Below are 18,402 nucleotides of genomic sequence, written 5' to 3' on the forward strand. Positions count from 1 at the left end.
TCTGTTATAACTAACTCTGAGAACAGTGAAAAGTAAAGTGTCAAACACAGTAGAACTTAAAATCATGAGATTTGGTTTGGATAAAAAGACCTTGAACACATTATGTTAAGAAAAATATGCCAGACATAAAAGGACAAATACTTTTATGATTCCACTTATATGAGGTACCTAGAATGGGCAAATTTATAAGGACTGAAAGTGGATTAGAGGTTATCAGAGGCTGAAGGGCAGGGGAATTGTTAAGTTATTGCTTAATGGTTAGAGTTTTTGTTTGGGATAATGAAAAAGCTTTGGAAATAGTGGAGATGGCTGCCCAACATTGTAAATGTAATTACTGCCACTGAATTATACACTTAAAAATGGTTAAAATGGCAAATTTTGTTATATGTTTTACCAAAATTTTCAAAACAATACACCAAAAACCCTTGAATTGTATGCTTTAAGTGGGTGAATTATTCATACATGGTATGTGAATTATATCTCAATAAAGATCTTTAAAAAAAGAATTAAGTTCATGATTTGGTCTTGAAATATTCAAAGGGTTCTAACACAGAAAAAAGCACAGACTTACTGTGATTCTGAGGACAAAACTAGGGCCTCCAAAGCATAAATTACAGGAGGCAGATTTCCACTCAATACAAGGAAGAAACAACAGCCAAAGTTATCCAGAGTCCTCAGGTGTCCCCTCACGAAGCAGAGAACCATTATTACATTACATGTCTTACAGATGCTCACCTGTCAGGAATGCACAGGGCCCGTAAAGGGTCCATAAACACCTTTATGGTGGAATGCAAAATTGCATGTCTATGTTTTTCTCAGATAAGGGCCCTTTAATATTGGGATAAGGCTAGGTCAGATTAAGATGCTCCTCTTAGCTGCGCCTATGAAACCCAACAGCTATTTCTCATTCTCCTGAGCTAGTTTCTCCTCATCTCCCTGAACTTGAAATACTGGGAATGCCTCAGACCTACTCTCTCCTTATCTTGCTCACTCCTTAAGTAACCTTACCCAGTACCATGGCTTTAAATACCCTCTAAAACTGAGAACACCTGTATTTACAACCACCAGTCTGGAAGTCTCTGAATTTCAGACTTGTATATCCTACGACCTATTCAAGACATTTTTTTTTTTTTTAGGTGAAATTCACATAACATAAAACTAACCACTTTAAAATAAAAAAGTGGCAATTAGTACATTCACAGTGTTGTGCAATCATCACCGCTATCTAGTTCCAAAATATTTTCATCACCTCAAAAGGAAACCCTGTAATTAGTTGCTCCCCATTTTCCCTTTTCCCCCAGACTCTGGCAACCACCAATGTTTTCTGTGTCTATGGACTTACTTATTCTGGATATTTCATATAAATGGAATCATACAATATATGATCTCTTATATCTGCCTTCTTTCACTTCGCATGTTCTTTGGGATTCACCCATGTTATAGTATGTATTGGTACTTCATTCCTTTTTAAGGCTGAATATATTGATTACATTTTATTCATGCATTGATAGACATGGGTTTTTTCCACCTTTTGACTATTGTGAATAGTGCTACTATGAACACGTGTGTACATTTGGGTTTTTTGAGTACCAGTTTGAAATTCTTTTGGATATATACCTAGGAATGGAAGTACTGGGTCATATGGTAATTTTATGTCTAATTGCCACTCATTGTGTTTTGATATATGTTTTGATTTGAAGTTCCCTAATAACTAACTAGTGATGCTAAGCATCTTTTCATGTGTTTGTTAGCCATCTATAACTCTTTGAAGAAAATATATTCAAGTCCTTTGTCCATTTTTTAATTGGGCTGTCTTTTTGTTGTTGAATTGTAAAAGTTCTTTATATACCCTGGATACTAGACCCTTTTCGATTGCAGTATTTGCAAATATTTTCTTCCATTCTTTTCCCTTTCTTGGTAATGTACTTTGATACACAAAGTTTAATTTTAATGAGGTCCAATTTATCTTTTTTTTTATTATATATGCTGTTGGTCTCATATCTAAATTTGCCCCTATGTTTTCTTCTAAAAGTTTGATGGTTTTAGCTCTTATATTTAGGCCATTGATCTAAATAAACATAGACCATTTTGAGTCCATTTCTGTGTATGGTATGAAGAAAGACATCTATTCTTTTTAGGCCTCTAAAACGTCACATGTCCCAAACCAAACTTTTAATATTCCCCCACAAAACCTGCTTTTCCCAGTCTTCCCTATCTCAGTAAATGCGCAGGTTAAAAATCATGGAGTCATCCTTTACTCCCTTTTTGTCCTACAATTTACATCCAAACCATTAGCAAATCCTGTTGGCTTCACCTTCAAATCATATCTCAAATGCAACAATTTACCACCCTCTCCTCTTCTAATCTGGAATACTGCATAGCTTCCAACTGGTCTTTCTGCTTTTACCTTCGCTTCCCTTCAATCTATTTAACAAGCAGCCAATGATCCCATTAAACTTTAAGTCCCTCTGCTCTAAAATCTTCAATAATTTCTGATTTCACTCAGAATAAATGCCATAGTGCTTTCCCTGGCCTATAATGTCCCACACAATTTGCTCCTACCATACATACACCTTTCTGGTCTCATCTTTTCCCTCTTGCTCTTTCCGTAAAGCAAATCTAGCAGTCCCTGGCTGCCCTGCCTTTGCATTTACTGTTTCTGGAATGTGCTTCCCCAAGATAGCTTCATGGCTGGCCCACTCACCTACTTTGGTCTTCGCTCAAATTCATGTTAGTCACGCCTTCTCTGATCACTCTATTTAAAATAGCAAATTGTGCCTCCCCTGCTACTACTTTTTCCCCTACCCTGTAACTTTGCTTTCTTTTTCTCCATAGTATTTATCACCATGACACACTATATATATTTTACTTGTCTATTTCCCCCCACTAGAATATAATCATGAGAGCCAAGGACTCTGGTTTGTTTGTTCATCTGTAAACCCCACTGCTCAGAACAATGTCTAGCACACAGTAGGCCCTCAAAAAGTGTTTGTTGAACTAATAAATAAATTGCATGCTACATTATAATCGCCTGTTGTATCTGTCCCCCTAACAGACTGTGAGCTTTCTGCAAGCAGTGACACTGTCTCGCTTACCTCTGAATTCTCAGCCCCTAACATTAGTGCTAGGCACATAGTAGGCCTTGATTTTAAATGAATGAACCAGAGAGGCCTACGAAACATCCTCAGCCTTTCAAATACTGTCCCTACGCTATCACTCCCTAAATAGAACGTCTATATTACCTCAAGGAAGAGGTTTCAATACCAATTCCCACGCACTCACGCGTATCCTCTGCTATCTCCACTATAACCAAGGGAGATAATGAGTAAAGGATCAGAGCCAGAAATTGAGCCCTGAACCGTGCAATGACAAGGCCGGAGGAGAGAGTATTTGCGACTTGACTTGAGATCAAAGGTGGGCGGTCTCTAGTGACCACAACCATAGAGTCCTAGTCTCTCTTTTGACAGCTAAGGAACTAAAGCCCAAAGAGGAAGGCGAATTGCCCGAGGTAACACAGCAAGTTAGCCATGGCGACAAACCACTTCACCCCGCTTCCGCGCGCCACCCCAGTAGCCTCGTATTTCAGGTGGTGCCCTCCGCGCCGAGTCCCTGCTAGCGCACGTGCTCCGAGGCCCCCGGACGCCCGCCGCCCGCCCACGGCTCGCGGCTCTCTCCCCACCTGGGTCCGAGGCTGGGGTCTACGACAGTGCGCTGTACCCCCTGCGCCTCTCTCAGCCCCGGAGCCTGCCGGGGGGCGCGGGTTGGCAGCGCTCACCGCAGAGGTGGGCCCGGACTGCCAGCTCGGCGCCCGCCGCTTACCTGGCCGGATCCCGCGGGAACCTGAAAAAGGCCAGGTCGGACTGCGTGCTCTTCCGTGTGCAGTTGGGGGCAGCGCAGAAGTTCGGCATCGTTGCCCGCCCGCCGGCCGGCCCAGCCCTCCCCTCCCCGCCTCCTCAGGGCAGTCCGCCCGCCCGTCGGGGCCGGGGAGGGGAGCCAGGCCGGCCGGCCGGCTCGGCAGGGCCGGCGCGCGGGGGAGGGGCGGGCGGCAGAGAAGCCGCGAGGGGCAGGAAGGGTGCCGCGGTCCGAGGCCGGGCTGAAGACTCGGCTCCACAGTGCTGTAAGCGGCCGGGAGGATTTACCGCCGCCGCCGCCGCTGGTGCACCTCCCGCCCGCCCGGGACGCTGCCGCCTCCTTCCCACAATGCACTCCGGCGCCCGGGGGTGCCCTCTCTTCCCTCAGCTTTCCTCCCCCGCCCCTCTTTTCCGCCGCCTTCTCCTCAGGCGAGCACGCGCAAGGAAGCGCGCTTGCCGGGGTGTGGCGAGGCAGAGGCGGGGCTTGGCGCGGGCTGCCGCAGTGCGACTGCGCAAAGCCTAACCCGGGAGGAGAGGGAATTGCGCATGCGGGCCTGTCCCCGGGACTCTAGAGCAGGCGAGCCCCAGGTTACTCCGGTAGGTTCGGCGTGCGCGGGTTTCTGCACATTTGGGGCGAGCTTGCACGTTACATCACCGATGCATCTCTCCTTGCTTGCTTAAGTTGCCACCACTTAGGCCTTTGTTGCAGAAACCGTCATAGACTCTTGAGGGCTACGAAATCGAGATGACCTTGGTGACTGATTTGCAAACTCCGGGCAGATCTGCGTGCACTGGTTGAACACAGACGTGGGTTGTAGATTTAATTTTTCCCTCTTAGCGTCCCAGAACGGGTCTCCCCAGCCTCGACTGGAAGCTGAGGGGCGAAAACTCAGAAAAGCAATTACTCTTTCCTGGCGAGGCTTCTAGAAGAGCAAGAATGGCGACGTGATTATGCCTACAACCCTATAGAGATTTGTCTCTCTGTCTTCCCCCAGACAGTCGTGGCCTGTTAACCTTCCTGTGTTGTTCAGTGCCAAAATGAGTGACCGCTATTTAGAACAAAGGATTAGTATCAAATTTTGCGTGAAATTGAACAAGTCTGCAAGTGAGACCCACCATCTTTTAAAGGAAGCTTATGGGGATGAAGTCATGTCAAGGGCCAGAGTTTTTGACTGGCACAAAAGGTTTAAAGAAGGGCGGGAAGATGTTCGAGATGATGCCCGAAGTGGTCGTCCAGTCACCCACCGGACGGATGAGAACATCCAGAGGGTCAAGGACTTGGTTTGTTCAAACAGGCAGTTAACGGTGAGGATGATGGCTGAAGAATTAAATTTAGATAAAGAAACTGTTAGACTCATTCTGAAAGAAAACTTGAACATGAGGAAAGTTTCTGCAAAAGTTGTATCGGGTATTTTGAACGATGAGCCTAAACCTGGAAAACTTGACTTCCAGTCTGATCTTTCAAAGGAAACTAGGAAAAATAGTTTGTGTGTGAGGAAAAAGGTAACAAGTTCTGAAACATGGAGTCCACAGGGCGAAGCTGGTGGGGAAATGCCCCTGCCTGTATCCCATCCCAGAATCCACTACTCTGCCAGCCAGCTTCTGCAGGCGTCATCTTCAACAAGCGTTCCCACCAGGGTAGCTCAGGATTGGTTCACACCGTGGTGAGATGACAGTGAGGTAGCTGAACGGGAACTAGGAAGCTACCTCACTGCTAGCCACCCTTTACTGCTCACCTATTTTCAGCCCTTACCACTTCTCCCTAGGTGTCAATGCCCTAGTTACTCTTTGCTGGACTACTGGACCATATTCCTTGCTCTTCTCCACGACTTTGAGAATGGCTGTTGACTTCTGGTACTTGCTTGTTTGTGATTTCTTTTGCTTAACAAGTCTGGATCTCTTCACTGCCCAGACTGTAGCTTGCTGTGGCTGTCCTGTTCCTTTGTTCTCAACATTCTGCCAGTGAGAAGTGGGAACAGGATCTCCTGGTGTCTGTATCTCTGCCCAGGGAGACATGCTATTCTTGGAGGACCCCAAAAGAAGGCTTACAGTTTCAGCCTGCTGCGCAGTCAGGGTCTGAGGTATGGGACAGAAGGCAGTGGCATGCTGACATACTGAGCTATGCTGGGCCTAAGGGCTGATCTGGCCCAGATAACTCAGTGGGAGCCCCTCAGAACTCAGGGGTTGGCTACCAGTCTTGATCTTCTCACAGATCTATCCCTCACAGAAGGGCTGGGTTTGTTTCATTTTAGTCCTGTGCTTTGGACCTCCAATCATCCCCTCTGCTGGAAGAGGAGGATCTGGTCCTAGAAAATAAAAACCAGGGGATCCAGGCCTAGGCTGTGATGTGTGGGGAAGAAGACCAGGTGACTCTCTAGACTCTGAATCAAGGGAGTCTGCTGTCTACGTGCTGATTCCCACACAGCAGCTTGTTTTTAGTAACTAATGCCAACATCGTCAATGTGTTTTGAGAATTTGCTATTTTTAGAACACTGCTGGGCATTGACTTGAGGTTGTGGGGTTTTTGGGGTTTTTTCTTTCTTCTTTTTTTTTTTGAGTCAGGATCTTGCTCTATCACTCAGACTAGAGTGCAGTGGCATCATCACAGCTCACTGCAGCCTCAAATCCTGTGCTCAGGGGATCCTCCTGCCTCAGCCTCCTGAGTAGCTTGGGACTACAGGTGTGTGCCATCATGCCTTGCTAATTTTTCTATTTTTTGTAGAGATTGAGTCTCTGTTGATCAGGCAGGTCTTGAACTCCTGGCATCAAGCAGTTTTCCCACCTCGGCCTCCCAAAGTGCTAGGATTGAAGGTGTTAGCCACCATGCCCAGCTGACAATGTGAAGTTATGAAACAGGATCACCAAGTGCTGATGGGCTTCATAAATGAGGTTATTCTTGAACTGGTTCTGTGAGGAAGGTTAGACAAGGAGCTATGAAATTAGGGAAAGTTTCCCAGGCAGACGGAACAGCATGAGGCTTTGAACCTGCATCAGTAGAAAATGATGACACTATTGGCTAAAGTAACAAAGTCTAAAGGGAAAGGTAATAGTCTTGCAGAAGATGAACAATTTGGGGTAATTTGCTTCCTCTCCTCTGCCTCTAACTCTATGCCAGTAGCTTATAAATTGCTTCTCTGAGTCTGTGAATAGGTTTATAATAATTGATTTATTTGATTATCTGATTTTCTAGTCAGACCCCCAAAAGCTATCTCTGTAAGTTCAAACTGTGTCTCTTCTGTTCCTGCCTCTCTGCCAGGATTTATGAAATGGGACTTTTCCCAAGTGGGTTACAAGTAATAGCAAACAGACTGGAAACATCTCAGAATGCTTAGCGAGGATGGAGGGGGCTAGTGGTTTGGTAACAGCATTTCACAGCCTTGACCAGTGTCTTTGTTTTACCCAAGGATTTTTACGCATAAAAGCTCCTCTTGTTTAACTTGTAAGGAAGCAAACAATATTGGTCAATAGTAGAGGCCCAACATTTATTATTCAACATAGTTTTAGTTCTGTTCTTTCACTGACTCTACTCCCTTTGAAAAATTACAAGTTTCCGATTAACACCTGTCAGTTTTGAGGCACCCCGAAAGCTAGACATTGTCCCACAAAGAAGAGATATTGTATAAGAGCACTCTTAAACCAAATAACAGAATATAGACTTCCATCTACCTATTTAGCAATTTCTAGACATTCCATTTCAGGACCATTAAGTCTTCCTAGATCAGACGAGACTCTGGGTTGCCCACAAGCACTTGCTGCTAGGGACACTGCACTTCAGGATCAAAGTCCCCACCACTAGCTATTGTAACTTTGTTGCTCAACCTGATATTAATAACCCTCTCTGGGCCCAGTGGTAATTGTTGCGGACTTATATGTTCCTGGGCCAGGCCTGGATCCCACAACAATACGTACAAGCATTGTCTTCAACCTATTATAACACAGAGGTCCTAAGAGTATTTATTTCTGGATTTTATTCCAGTCCATGAATAGGGCTGGAGTGACCCTGCCAATATGATGCTGGACTAAGACCCATGCTGGAGTCTAAGGTACCAGAAGCAGTGTTGGCCCAGACAGGATTTAGACACAAGGCAACCAGAAGCAAGTAATCAGGAGTGTGAATTCAAATTCTTCCAAGTGGCCGGGCGCAGTTGCTCATGCCTGTAATCCTAGCACTCTGGGAAGCCGAGGTGGGTGGATTGTTTGAGCTCAGGAGTTCGAAACCAGCCTGAGCAAGAGCGAGACCCCATCTCTACCAAAAATAGAAAGAAACTAACCGGACAACTAAAAATATATAGAAAAAATTAGCCGGGCATGGTGGCGCATGCCTGTAGTCCCAGCTACTTGGGAGGCTGAGGCAGAAGGATTGCTTGAGCCCAGGAGTTTGAGGTTGCTGTGAGCTAGGCTGACGCCACGGCACTCACTCTAGCCCGGGCAAAAGAGTGAGACTCTGTCTAAAAAAAAAAAAAAAAAAAAAAATTCTTCCAAGTGACTGTAATGTAAAGGACTTAATTTATTACCTTAGATCACGTCCTGGGTAGTCATGTTGAACTACTACCTAAACCCCATTGCCCATTTGCAGAGCTTCCCAGAAAATATTCAACGATTATAGGATGCCTCAGCTTTTTGGAAAGTAAAATTATTGCCCTAACACTCATCCAGAACAAACCATTCACACATAGCTACTCAGAATCACTAAACCCAAGGCTAAGAGCAAGATTTGGAAGACTCTCCAAGCAGGAGAGTTGCTGTATAAGAACTTACAGAAGGCACTCCTTATGTGCCCACCCACCAAGTCCATTTTATTGCTCATCCAAGTTTTGCCCTGGTTTGCACCTTGCTGCCCAGGACTCTTGAACTCCTGGTCCTAGAGTCTCACAGATCCAGCCATGCATCACACCCCAGGCTCTTGTCATTGGCTCTTCTCAGACACCTCTCAATTTATTCACCAGTTTGCTCTCGCTCCTCTATTTCCCTGGTGTTTTGTTTTCTGGTCCTGGAACATACCTTCAGTAGCTGCTTTTGGCAACTTTGGCGTGCTGATCCTTGAATTGCCCTTTGGGTCATGGTTTTCTACTCAACTTGCAACTCTTCTCTGATTTTTGGATCCCTCTTCTAGCCCCCTACTTTAGCTATTGAGTAAGGAAGTTGTCTCCTCCAGCCCTGGCCCCAGGTTGCCTTCCTATCCCCACGATGAGGGGAACGATGTATTCTTGTTTTTGTTTTTTTAAAAGGGACATGTGGGAGGAGCTCCCTCCCACCCTTAGCTGCTATCATTTCTGCTCAGAGGCAACCAGTGTTACCAGTTCCTCAATGAAGCAATTGGTTACCTCTGATACTCAGAGTCATGAAACTTTTTCAGAGCTGTAACATCCAAATCCCAATCTCCCAGCAGCTGTATTTTCCCTCGCAGGAGAAACTCTACCTAACCACAGGAGCTCAAGCCTGGCTGTCTGTGGGCTTCTGCAAACCTTGACCATAATCCACAAGCTTACCAGGATCAGTCAGTGAATCTCCAGCTTTCATGTTGACCTTCCTCCCCACCCTCACCCTCACCCCCATTCTGGTTCAAAATCCACATGGAATGTTTTATGCCACAGGTGAAAGTCCAGGAGGAATAGACACCTTCCAGGGTAGATCATCATATCAATTATATTTTATTTATTTATGAATGAATGAAATGAGGTCTTGCTGTTGCCCATGCTAGAGTAATCGTAGCTCACTGCAGCCCTGAACTCCTGGGCTCAAGCAATCGTCCTCCTGCCTTAGCCTTCCGAATAGCTGGGACTACAGGTGTGTGCCATCATGCCTGGCTATCATTGATTTTATCTAATTCTCCCCTCCATGACCGCACCCCACCTTGCTCCATCTGCCCCACTGGTAATGATCAAAAATAGAAAATAAAATATTCACTAAATCTTTGACTTAGAAAAACATGTGGATGGTTCTACAGTCTTCTGAATTCTGCCCCTGACTCTGAGTATTGAAATGTTCCCATTATTTGGGAAGAATATTTAGCCAGGGCCTACTTTCCAGAACCTTTCTTCTAGATCCATTTCTTAGTCAAAGTCCAGACTTGCCTTTAGAGATGCTTGGATAAATTTGGGTGCTAAATGACTTGAGGACACCTAGTAAAGGAGTAGGGTACTATTGGGGAATTGTCTGTCACTGTATCACATATACTGCTCAGCTTGCCTGCTATTTTCAGACATCTTCACGAAGTTTCACTAGGCTCCTTGGGATTGGGTCTCACCTACGTCCGATGCCGCTCAATTAGTAAGTGGGTACCTTTGCTGCTGAATTGTATGTTACCCTGCATTCTCCAAATGCTTCGGTTGGATCAACCCTCCCAGATTTTACCTGGTGTTTGTATCCTATGTGGGGCAACCCTCATGTATTTATGTTCTGTAGTCTCTGCTTTATCAGAGCCTTGCAAATTCTGTCTCAGTTGTACCACCCTTCTCCCAGTATTAATATCCAGAAACAAAAAATCTGTAGTGGGGAACTTCAGTTCCTCCAAGGACCCACTTGGATCTAGCCCAGGGGTCAGCAGACTTCTGTAAAGTCTTAGGCTTTGTGGGCCATATGGTCTCTGTCGCAACTATTCAACATTTTAGTGCAAAAGCAGACATAGCTAATATGGAAATAGATGAGCATGGCTGTGTTCTAATAAAACTTTATAAATGTCTACTGGAATTTGAATTTCATATAATTTCTACAAAATAATATTTTGATTTTTTTCAACCATAAAAACAATACTTAGCTTGCAGACCATAGTAAAACAGGTGGTGGGCCAGATTTTGCCCATGGGCCGTAGTTTGGCAATCCCTGGTCTAGTGTATGTAAAGTACATATATTACAATGACAGGTGATTGTTTTCTATCAATAACATTGTTAATGCCACATTGATCTGGCAGTGTCTGACAACGTACTATATAGAAATTGTGAAATATTGGAGAGAAGCTTTATGGGACCAGAAGAGTAAACTAGAGCTGAATGATTGACTATTTTCCCTTGACTATATTCTGGTTCACAAAATGAATTTTGTGCTATTTTTCACTAAAAATGATATTATGTAAACTACCACCTATATTATTCCCATGTATTATCTCAAAAGCAATTTTGACAATACTGAACATGATGCCAAGCTGCAACTTGCAATAATAGAATGAACTGAAGGTAGTTCTAAAACTGCCTTGACCGTGGACAGCATTTGAACAAGTTTGTGTTACCACCTATTAAAGTGAACACTTATGGAGATGACACAACTCACTGAAGTATATTTTTTTGCAAATTTGCAAATATATATATATATTAATATATATTAATATATATATATATTTGCATCTTGTAACTGATGCCGAGGTATTTCCTCTTAGGGGACTATATTTGTTTTTCTCCTAGAGAGAATTTTAATGTGTCACCTTTATTTAAACTGATTTTCCAGAATTGTAATAGAATCTCAGGATTGAATAGACCTTTACAAGAGTATCTGATCCAGCCAGTCATGTTTCCCATGAATCCAGGAGTGACTAAACCCTACAGCAGCTGAAAGATTGCATCTGAAAGAATATTCTGTGTTAATTCACTCAAAAAATATATATATTTATTGAGTGGCTGTATGTGCCAGGCACTGTGCTGTGTGCTGGGATACAGCAGTAGACAAAATAGACACAGGCTTTGGATTTGATGGTCTGAAATCTAATTACATTACTTTTCACTCTTGTACATTTTCTGTTCCATGTGCTCACACTAACTCACTGTTAACTGCATACCTGGAAATAGGTATGACCTTTGCTACATACCTTTGTGCTGTGGTCTTGAATCCCTCTCCAACTACATTAATAATTTGAAAACTGTATGTTTCACTTAAATTTTATTATCCTTTAGACAGATCTATATTGGTAGAAAAACACACTGGCAGTGTTGGAAGTATAAATTGGCAACAGCTTTCTGAAAAGCAATTTGGCAGTATCTATCAGGAGCTTTAAAAATGTTTATATCCTCTGATCCTCTAATTCCACTTCTGGGAATCTGTCCTAAAGAAATAGTCTAAAATGTGGGCAAAATTAATGTTTAACAATCTTAAAGTCCAACAGTAGAAAATTGGTTAAATAAATTGCAGTATGACTATGCAATAGACTGTTGTACAGTCATTATAATTAATGTTTCTGGAGAATATTTAACAGCATGGCAAAATGCTTATAACATTAAGTGGAAAGAGTCATATACAGAATTGTTTTTTAAATGACGAGAAAGGTTATGCTAACTCTGGGTGGTTAGATTGTGGGTGTTTTTAAAATTTTCCTAGTTTTTATGCTTTTAAAAAAATATTTCTCCAAAATATTATTTATTATTTTAAAAAACAGTAGCCCCAAAAGATGGCAGTGGAGAGATGGAGGTCAAATTACTAGTTTGACCCCACAATTAACTGGCTGGGTCAGCATGGAGGCCCTGTGATCCTGTTTTGGCAGTAGGAGTGGGACAGAAGGGAAGGCACCTGCCCCAGAAGAGAAGGGGTGTGACCAGAATCCCTACAGAAAACCACAGTGGTTAGAGGAGACACCACGAGTGATATGCTTCTGTTATGTAGTTGTAGGTAGGTAAAAGAGTACTTATGAATCAAGTACATTCTGAAAAATGAGAAAGGATATGAAATACTCTCCTGGGTAAAATTAACCTCCTTTGGATTTCACTCTCACACTCTCACACAAAATGAATTCTCGAGACAGATTTTATGACAGCTGATTCTCTGAAGAATTGTTGAGCCTTCTGTATAATTTCTTTAGTATAGAAATGGCTTTCAGTGTACCAACTCTACCTCCTCCCCTACTGGGACACTCAGGTGACACGGATATACACTGGAATAGTTGGTATTCTACATTGAGAATACTGCACACACATCATCAGTTATCTTAATGTTATAACTTACTAAACTCTTAAGGTTTGCAAATGTTATTTTGTTGACATCCAGAATTTCTGTACTTTTTATTTATGTCTGAAGAGTAATCATGTGGGATTTTAAAGTGAAAAATTACGTAGCTAATGCCTATCCATAGACAAAATTGTTATGTTGGGAAAATGTGTACTTAATTGTTGCTTTAGTAAAGTGATTATCATGAAAATGTTAAATATATCTCATCAATGAAATTTTAAACCTTCAAATGAGTGCATAAGGTAAATACATTTTTACAGGGATGTTGATCAGATAATTGCAAAGCTGGAAGAGTTTTTTAAAATCTAAGTGTAAGACACTTGGTCTATAGAAAGAACAAAAGGTGAGATGAGGTTTTATTTCTGGCTCCTTAACTAGCTATGGGACTTTGAGCCATTCATTTTTACCCTCTGTGGTCTTCTTTTATTCATCTGTAAAAGAAAAATAATACCATCTATCTCATGGAGTTGTTTATTTTGTTCATTGAAACAAATATTTATTGAGTGCTTATATGTGTCTGACACCATTCCAGACACAGGATATAGCAATAAACAAGACAAAAAAAAGTTTCTCCTCATGAACATACATTTAAGTGAGGGAAACAGAAATAGGATAAATGAGTAAAAATATAGTGTGTTAGACAGTGATTATTAGATGTGAGGCTCACATTAAATAATGTGTATAAGGTACACAGCACAAGACCTGGCATGTAGTAAGTGCTCAATAGATAGTAATTTCCTTTGCTTCTTTAGTCTTACTAACAGCTCCTGAATTATTTTTCAAAATGGTAGTGATCAGCCAAGAAGCCTGACTCATTCATTGCCTTCTATCTCTTGCCAGTTAATAAGGCCTAAACCTGTTTTTGCTTAAGAAGACAAAAGAATTCTTACAGTTGTGTTTAGTACTTCCTGAATGGCAGATTAATCAAGGTGTAGCCTAAACACTTTTGATAAATGGCCTTTTCTGGAGCCAGTTGGCAAGAGTCTTTGCCTGGGGCTGGATGGCAGGTGTTAGGTCCACAAAGACAAATGCATAGGGTCATTACAGTTTAAGCAAAACAGACTAGAAGACTGAAATGGCTGTTTCTCTTTAAGAAAGGACATGTGCCCTATGTCCTGTGCCAAACACTGGAGCACTGAGCAAAGTTTGCAGTATTAGAAGGAAACTAGCTACTGCGTTGTTTATGAGAGAACAGGGAATTAACAAAAAGCCAGGAAAAGGAGAGTTTAACGCTTGTGGTTGGTTCATATTTTTGCCTATTGTAGAAAATTTGGGAAGTTCAAAAATGTTTAAAGAAGCAGCCAGAAGTTTACCTTTAGGGTTCAGGTCTTTCACCAGACGCATCTCTTGCCTCTGCTTCCTCCTTCAGAATCATCCAGTGAGCAGTCATTTACTGAATTCCTTTTTGGGGCCTGGGCCTATACTATGCACTGAGGGTACAGCCCTTGCCTCTAGGCAGTGCCCAGATTTGTGGGATAGGGGAAGGGCCAGAGGTGGGAGGAGCACCAAGAATGGGATCCTACCTTAGACTGTCAATTTTTCGCAGAGGGCAGGTCTAAGGAACAAGCTCTGTGTAAAGAATTTGGAACAAAAAGTTGGACTCATCACACTTACGGTGATTGTGAAAATGAGGAAGTAGGGTGTGAAGAAGGAAAACACCCATTATGATGGTAACTGCAGCTCCTCTTAGGTAAAAGGGCCCTGAACTCTGTCCACAAGGATTCAATGTGGAATATTATTAATACCTCTTAGAAGAAACTGGACTTTGAGCTGTGGGCCAGTACCCCTTGTACCTTGCATTAAGAACCTAATAAGTGAAAATTCAGAATTACAACCCAGATTAGATGAGGAAATTGGCCCAGGGAGGTTGAGTGACTTTTCTGGAATCACACATCTTGTTGGTGCCAAAGCCAGAATAATAATGAAGGACCTTGAACCTCACTCAATCCAGTGAGTTTTTTCTATTACTCTGGTGGTAATAATTTCCTTTACTATTACAAAATGTACATTCTTAAGATATCTTTAAAATAGTCCTCACCTTTGCATTTAACAAATGATTTACCAACAGTTCGTTTATATACAATTTTTAAGGAACATATTTACAGCATAGAAAGTGGCGCAGAGAGTTTTTCCAAATTTCCCTGGAGTGTCCAGGTCCCCTGATCCTTCCAGAGGTGTATTCATAAGCAAATGTTGGCATTCTGTCATTCATTTTTTCCAGATGTTCTTTCCAAGTAGTGTGTTATGTTTTGTGTTTTTAATATTTCTTATATACATTTTTAAAAATCTGGGCACATAAATCCTAATAAAGCTCTCAACTATCTCCTCTGTGCTGTCTCAAATTTCCGAGTGTGCTTATATTCATGACACAGTGTCTGAAGTCATGAACACTATCACATAATTAGGGCTTATATCCCTAAACCCCAGTCTTGTGTTTCTAGATGTTCTGAAAATTCTTTACACTTTACTGGTAAATGCCGCTGTCCTGTGCCATGACATTACCATAGTAACATATTTCAAACAGGAAAACAGAGGAAGCCCAAGGAAAAGGGAAGTAGGTTTCAATGCAAAAAAAAAAAAAATTAAATTAAAAATTGTAGAATACATAGATGGGGCAAGGGGGATCGTGTAAGGGGGTTGAATATTCTATTCTAGTTTGATGTCTTCTGAGAACAGAATGTCCTGCAGGCTTCCTTTAAGGATGGACAGTATCCACAACCTACCAACTGGCCCAGTCTTGGAATCACATTTTCTTTGACCCTCACATCCTGGCAGGTCCTCACCATTCCCCTAACATTTCTTACTGTCGCCTACTGCAACTGGACAGGAGTGGTCACCCACCTCTCACTGAAGTCCATCCCCTACACTGCACATGTGCTCTTTGGCTTGGGGTTTGCTGAAAACTGGAGACTTTTGGACACCAACTTTTTGAGCTTACTCAATCAAGCCCCACTCTCTACTGGAACCCCTCCCTGTGCTGCCATCCACCTGGCAAACTCCTGCTCAGCACTCAAGCCTCAGCCTTACCATTGCTCTTCTCCTCCCCCTCCCCACCACCCCCATTTAGGAAGCAGCCACCCCCACTGTACAATGCACATTCTTAGGTGAGGGAAACTATAGCACTTAACTTCATTGTTTGCAGAATGTTTTTTCTCCCCTACCAGCCCATGAACTCCTCAAATGCCAAAACTGCATCTGATTCTTCCCTTTGTTCCCTGCATCCAGAATGAATCTTGCCTGGAACTGCTCAATAAATGTTTGATGGATGAATTCGAGAAGGGACTTTTATGGTAATTGTTTTTTGTTGTGGTGGTACTAAAATTCACATAACAAAATTCACCATTTTAGCCACTTTAAAGTGTACATTTCAGTGGCATTTAGCACATTCACAATGTGCAACTATTACCACTATCTAGTTCCAGAGCATTTTCATCACTCCAAAATGAAACCCTGTACCCAATAAGCAGGCACTTCCCGTTCCCTCTTATCCCCAGCCCCTGGCAACCATTAATCAACTTTCTTTCTCAATGGATTTGCCTATTCTGTAAATTTCATATAAATGGAATCGTGCAATATGTGGCCTTTTGTGTCTGGCTTCTTTAACTTAGCATGTTTTCAAGGTTCATCCACATTATAGCATGTATCAGCACTTAATTTCTTTTTGGGGGTGCATGATATTCCATTGTATTGATGTACCACATTTAGTTTATTCATTTATCCATTGATGCACATTTGAATTTTTTCCACCTTTTTTTGTTTTGTTTTATTTAAATCTCTCTACTACGTAATGGATTGTTTCCATCTTTTTACTGTTGTGACTAGTGCTGCTGTAAACACGTATGCACAAGTCTTGTTTACACACCTGTTTTCAGTTCTCTTGGGTACATACCTAGGAGTGCTACTTACAAATAATTCATTACTTTTTGTATTCAGTGGTGTGCTGGTAACTATTTAACAACCAGTTCTTACTTGGTAGGGATTGGGGATCTCAGATTTGCAGCATTCCTTGATTTCTAGAGTATAAATACTGAAGTTCCCAATGTGACATCATTGAATGTAAGGTTGGGAAGAGATGAACAGTAGCACACCATTCTATAGTATTTCTACTATATAAATATAGGAGCTATAAATAACCTCAAGAGCATAGATAATAATAGCACAATGTAGTAAAATAATTAAGAAGTGATACATTGTGAGAATTTTACCTTTATATTTTAAATCAGTGGTCCCCAACCTTTTTGGCACCAGGGACTGGTGTCATGGAAGACAATTTTTCCCAGGGGGGTTGGGGTGGAGGCAGAGTTCAGGTGGTGATGCCAGCAATGGGGAGCAGCTACAAATACAGATGAAGCTTCCCGCACTCACCTGCGTGCCCCACTTTCTGCTGCGTGCACCGCCCCCCCATTTCCTAATTTTCATGGAAGATAATTTTTCGATGCATGGTGGCAGGGTGGGAGTAGGGGCACCAAGCTCTGCAGCCTGGTCCCTAACAGGCCTCGGACCGGTACTGGGGTTTGGGGATTGTAGTTTTAAATGATTCATTTACTTGTAGGTTTATATAATTTAATTTTTGATAATGACTGTGTCTAACAACCAGTTCTCAAAATTCCTAAAATTTTAAGTCTTCTCTCTGGGCTGATGTAAGCTCCTGTCAGTGCGTCAGTCATATCCCACTCCTTACATCTCACTTCTTTCAGAATTCAGTTTTCTTATTGAAGTTTATCTATTAGTGTACTTTCAGCAAGAGTTTGTGTGAGGTAAACTCATTGTCTTTGCTTGTCAGAAAATGTCTGAAAGTTTGGCTCTCACTAATTTAACTGTGTACAGATTCTGGTTTGAGATTTATTTTATCTCCACATTTCGAAGATATTATCCTACTGTGTTCTGGTTTCCATTGTTGCTGATGAAAAAGCTGCTTCATTGTAGTTAACATCCTTTTTGGTAATCTGTCCCTTGTCACTGCAGACCTTTTTTTTTTTTTTTTTTTTGAGACTGGGTCTCTTGCTCTATCACCCAGGCTGGAGTGCAGTGGCAAGATCACAGCTCACTGCAGCCTCAGACTCCTGGGCTTAAGTGATCATCTTGCCTCAGCCTCCCAAGTACTAATACTACAGGCATACACCACACCCAACTAATTTTTTTTTTTAATTTTGTAGAGACAGGGTCTCACTATGTTACCCAGGCTAGTCTTGAACTCTTGGCCTCAAGCAATCCTCTGGCCTCAGCCTCCCAGAGTGCTAGGATTTCAGGGGTAACATTGTTAGCCTTTATGAACAATTTTTATTGGCATTTTGCTGAAGCAAATACTCTGAAAAAGATTCCTCGTGCTTCCTATGTAAGGCTGACTGGGGGAGAAGGAGAGGAAGTAGAAAACAAGCAGGGAAGCCAGGCTCTCCTGAGCCTGAGAGGCCCTGGTAGGAGCATTTGGCCGGGAAGATGTGGAAGCCAGTGAGCATTTCCTCCACCACCCAGAAGCATCTCCAAACCCGCCCAAGAGGTGGGCAGTGAAGGGGACATAACAAGCGTCCTGTGTGTTGTCTTTGGCCTGCCTCAGGTAGGAGGAAGCTCAGGCCATGGCAGAACTTACCAGTAAGATCTGCTGGGTTGGGGGATGTCTCAGCA

General features: G+C 42.5%; 2 protein-coding genes across 2 annotated transcripts in view; one reads left to right on the forward strand and one right to left on the reverse strand.

Annotated features, from left to right (window-relative positions):
* Positions 1–4,014, reverse strand: part of PRKRIR (protein-kinase, interferon-inducible double stranded RNA dependent inhibitor, repressor of (P58 repressor)) — an 88,481-nt gene extending 84,467 nt beyond the window's left edge. The window contains 1 exon segment of the mRNA XM_012645577.1: positions 3,820–4,014. Coding sequence (XP_012501031.1) covers positions 3,820–3,908 — 89 coding nt within the window. The 5' untranslated portion in view covers positions 3,909–4,014.
* An 875-nt stretch (positions 4,015–4,889) lies between these two features.
* Positions 4,890–5,519, forward strand: LOC105811427 (putative uncharacterized protein FLJ37770). The gene has a single exon (XM_012645622.1). The coding sequence runs from the start codon at positions 4,890–4,892 to the stop codon at positions 5,517–5,519; it is 630 nt and encodes a 209-aa protein (XP_012501076.1).
* The last annotated feature ends 12,883 nt before the right edge of the window (positions 5,520–18,402 follow it).

Source organism: Propithecus coquereli, unplaced genomic scaffold, assembly GCF_000956105.1.
Source record: "Propithecus coquereli isolate 6110/MARCELLA unplaced genomic scaffold, Pcoq_1.0 Scaffold235, whole genome shotgun sequence".
Taxonomy (NCBI): Eukaryota; Metazoa; Chordata; class Mammalia; order Primates; family Indriidae; genus Propithecus; species Propithecus coquereli.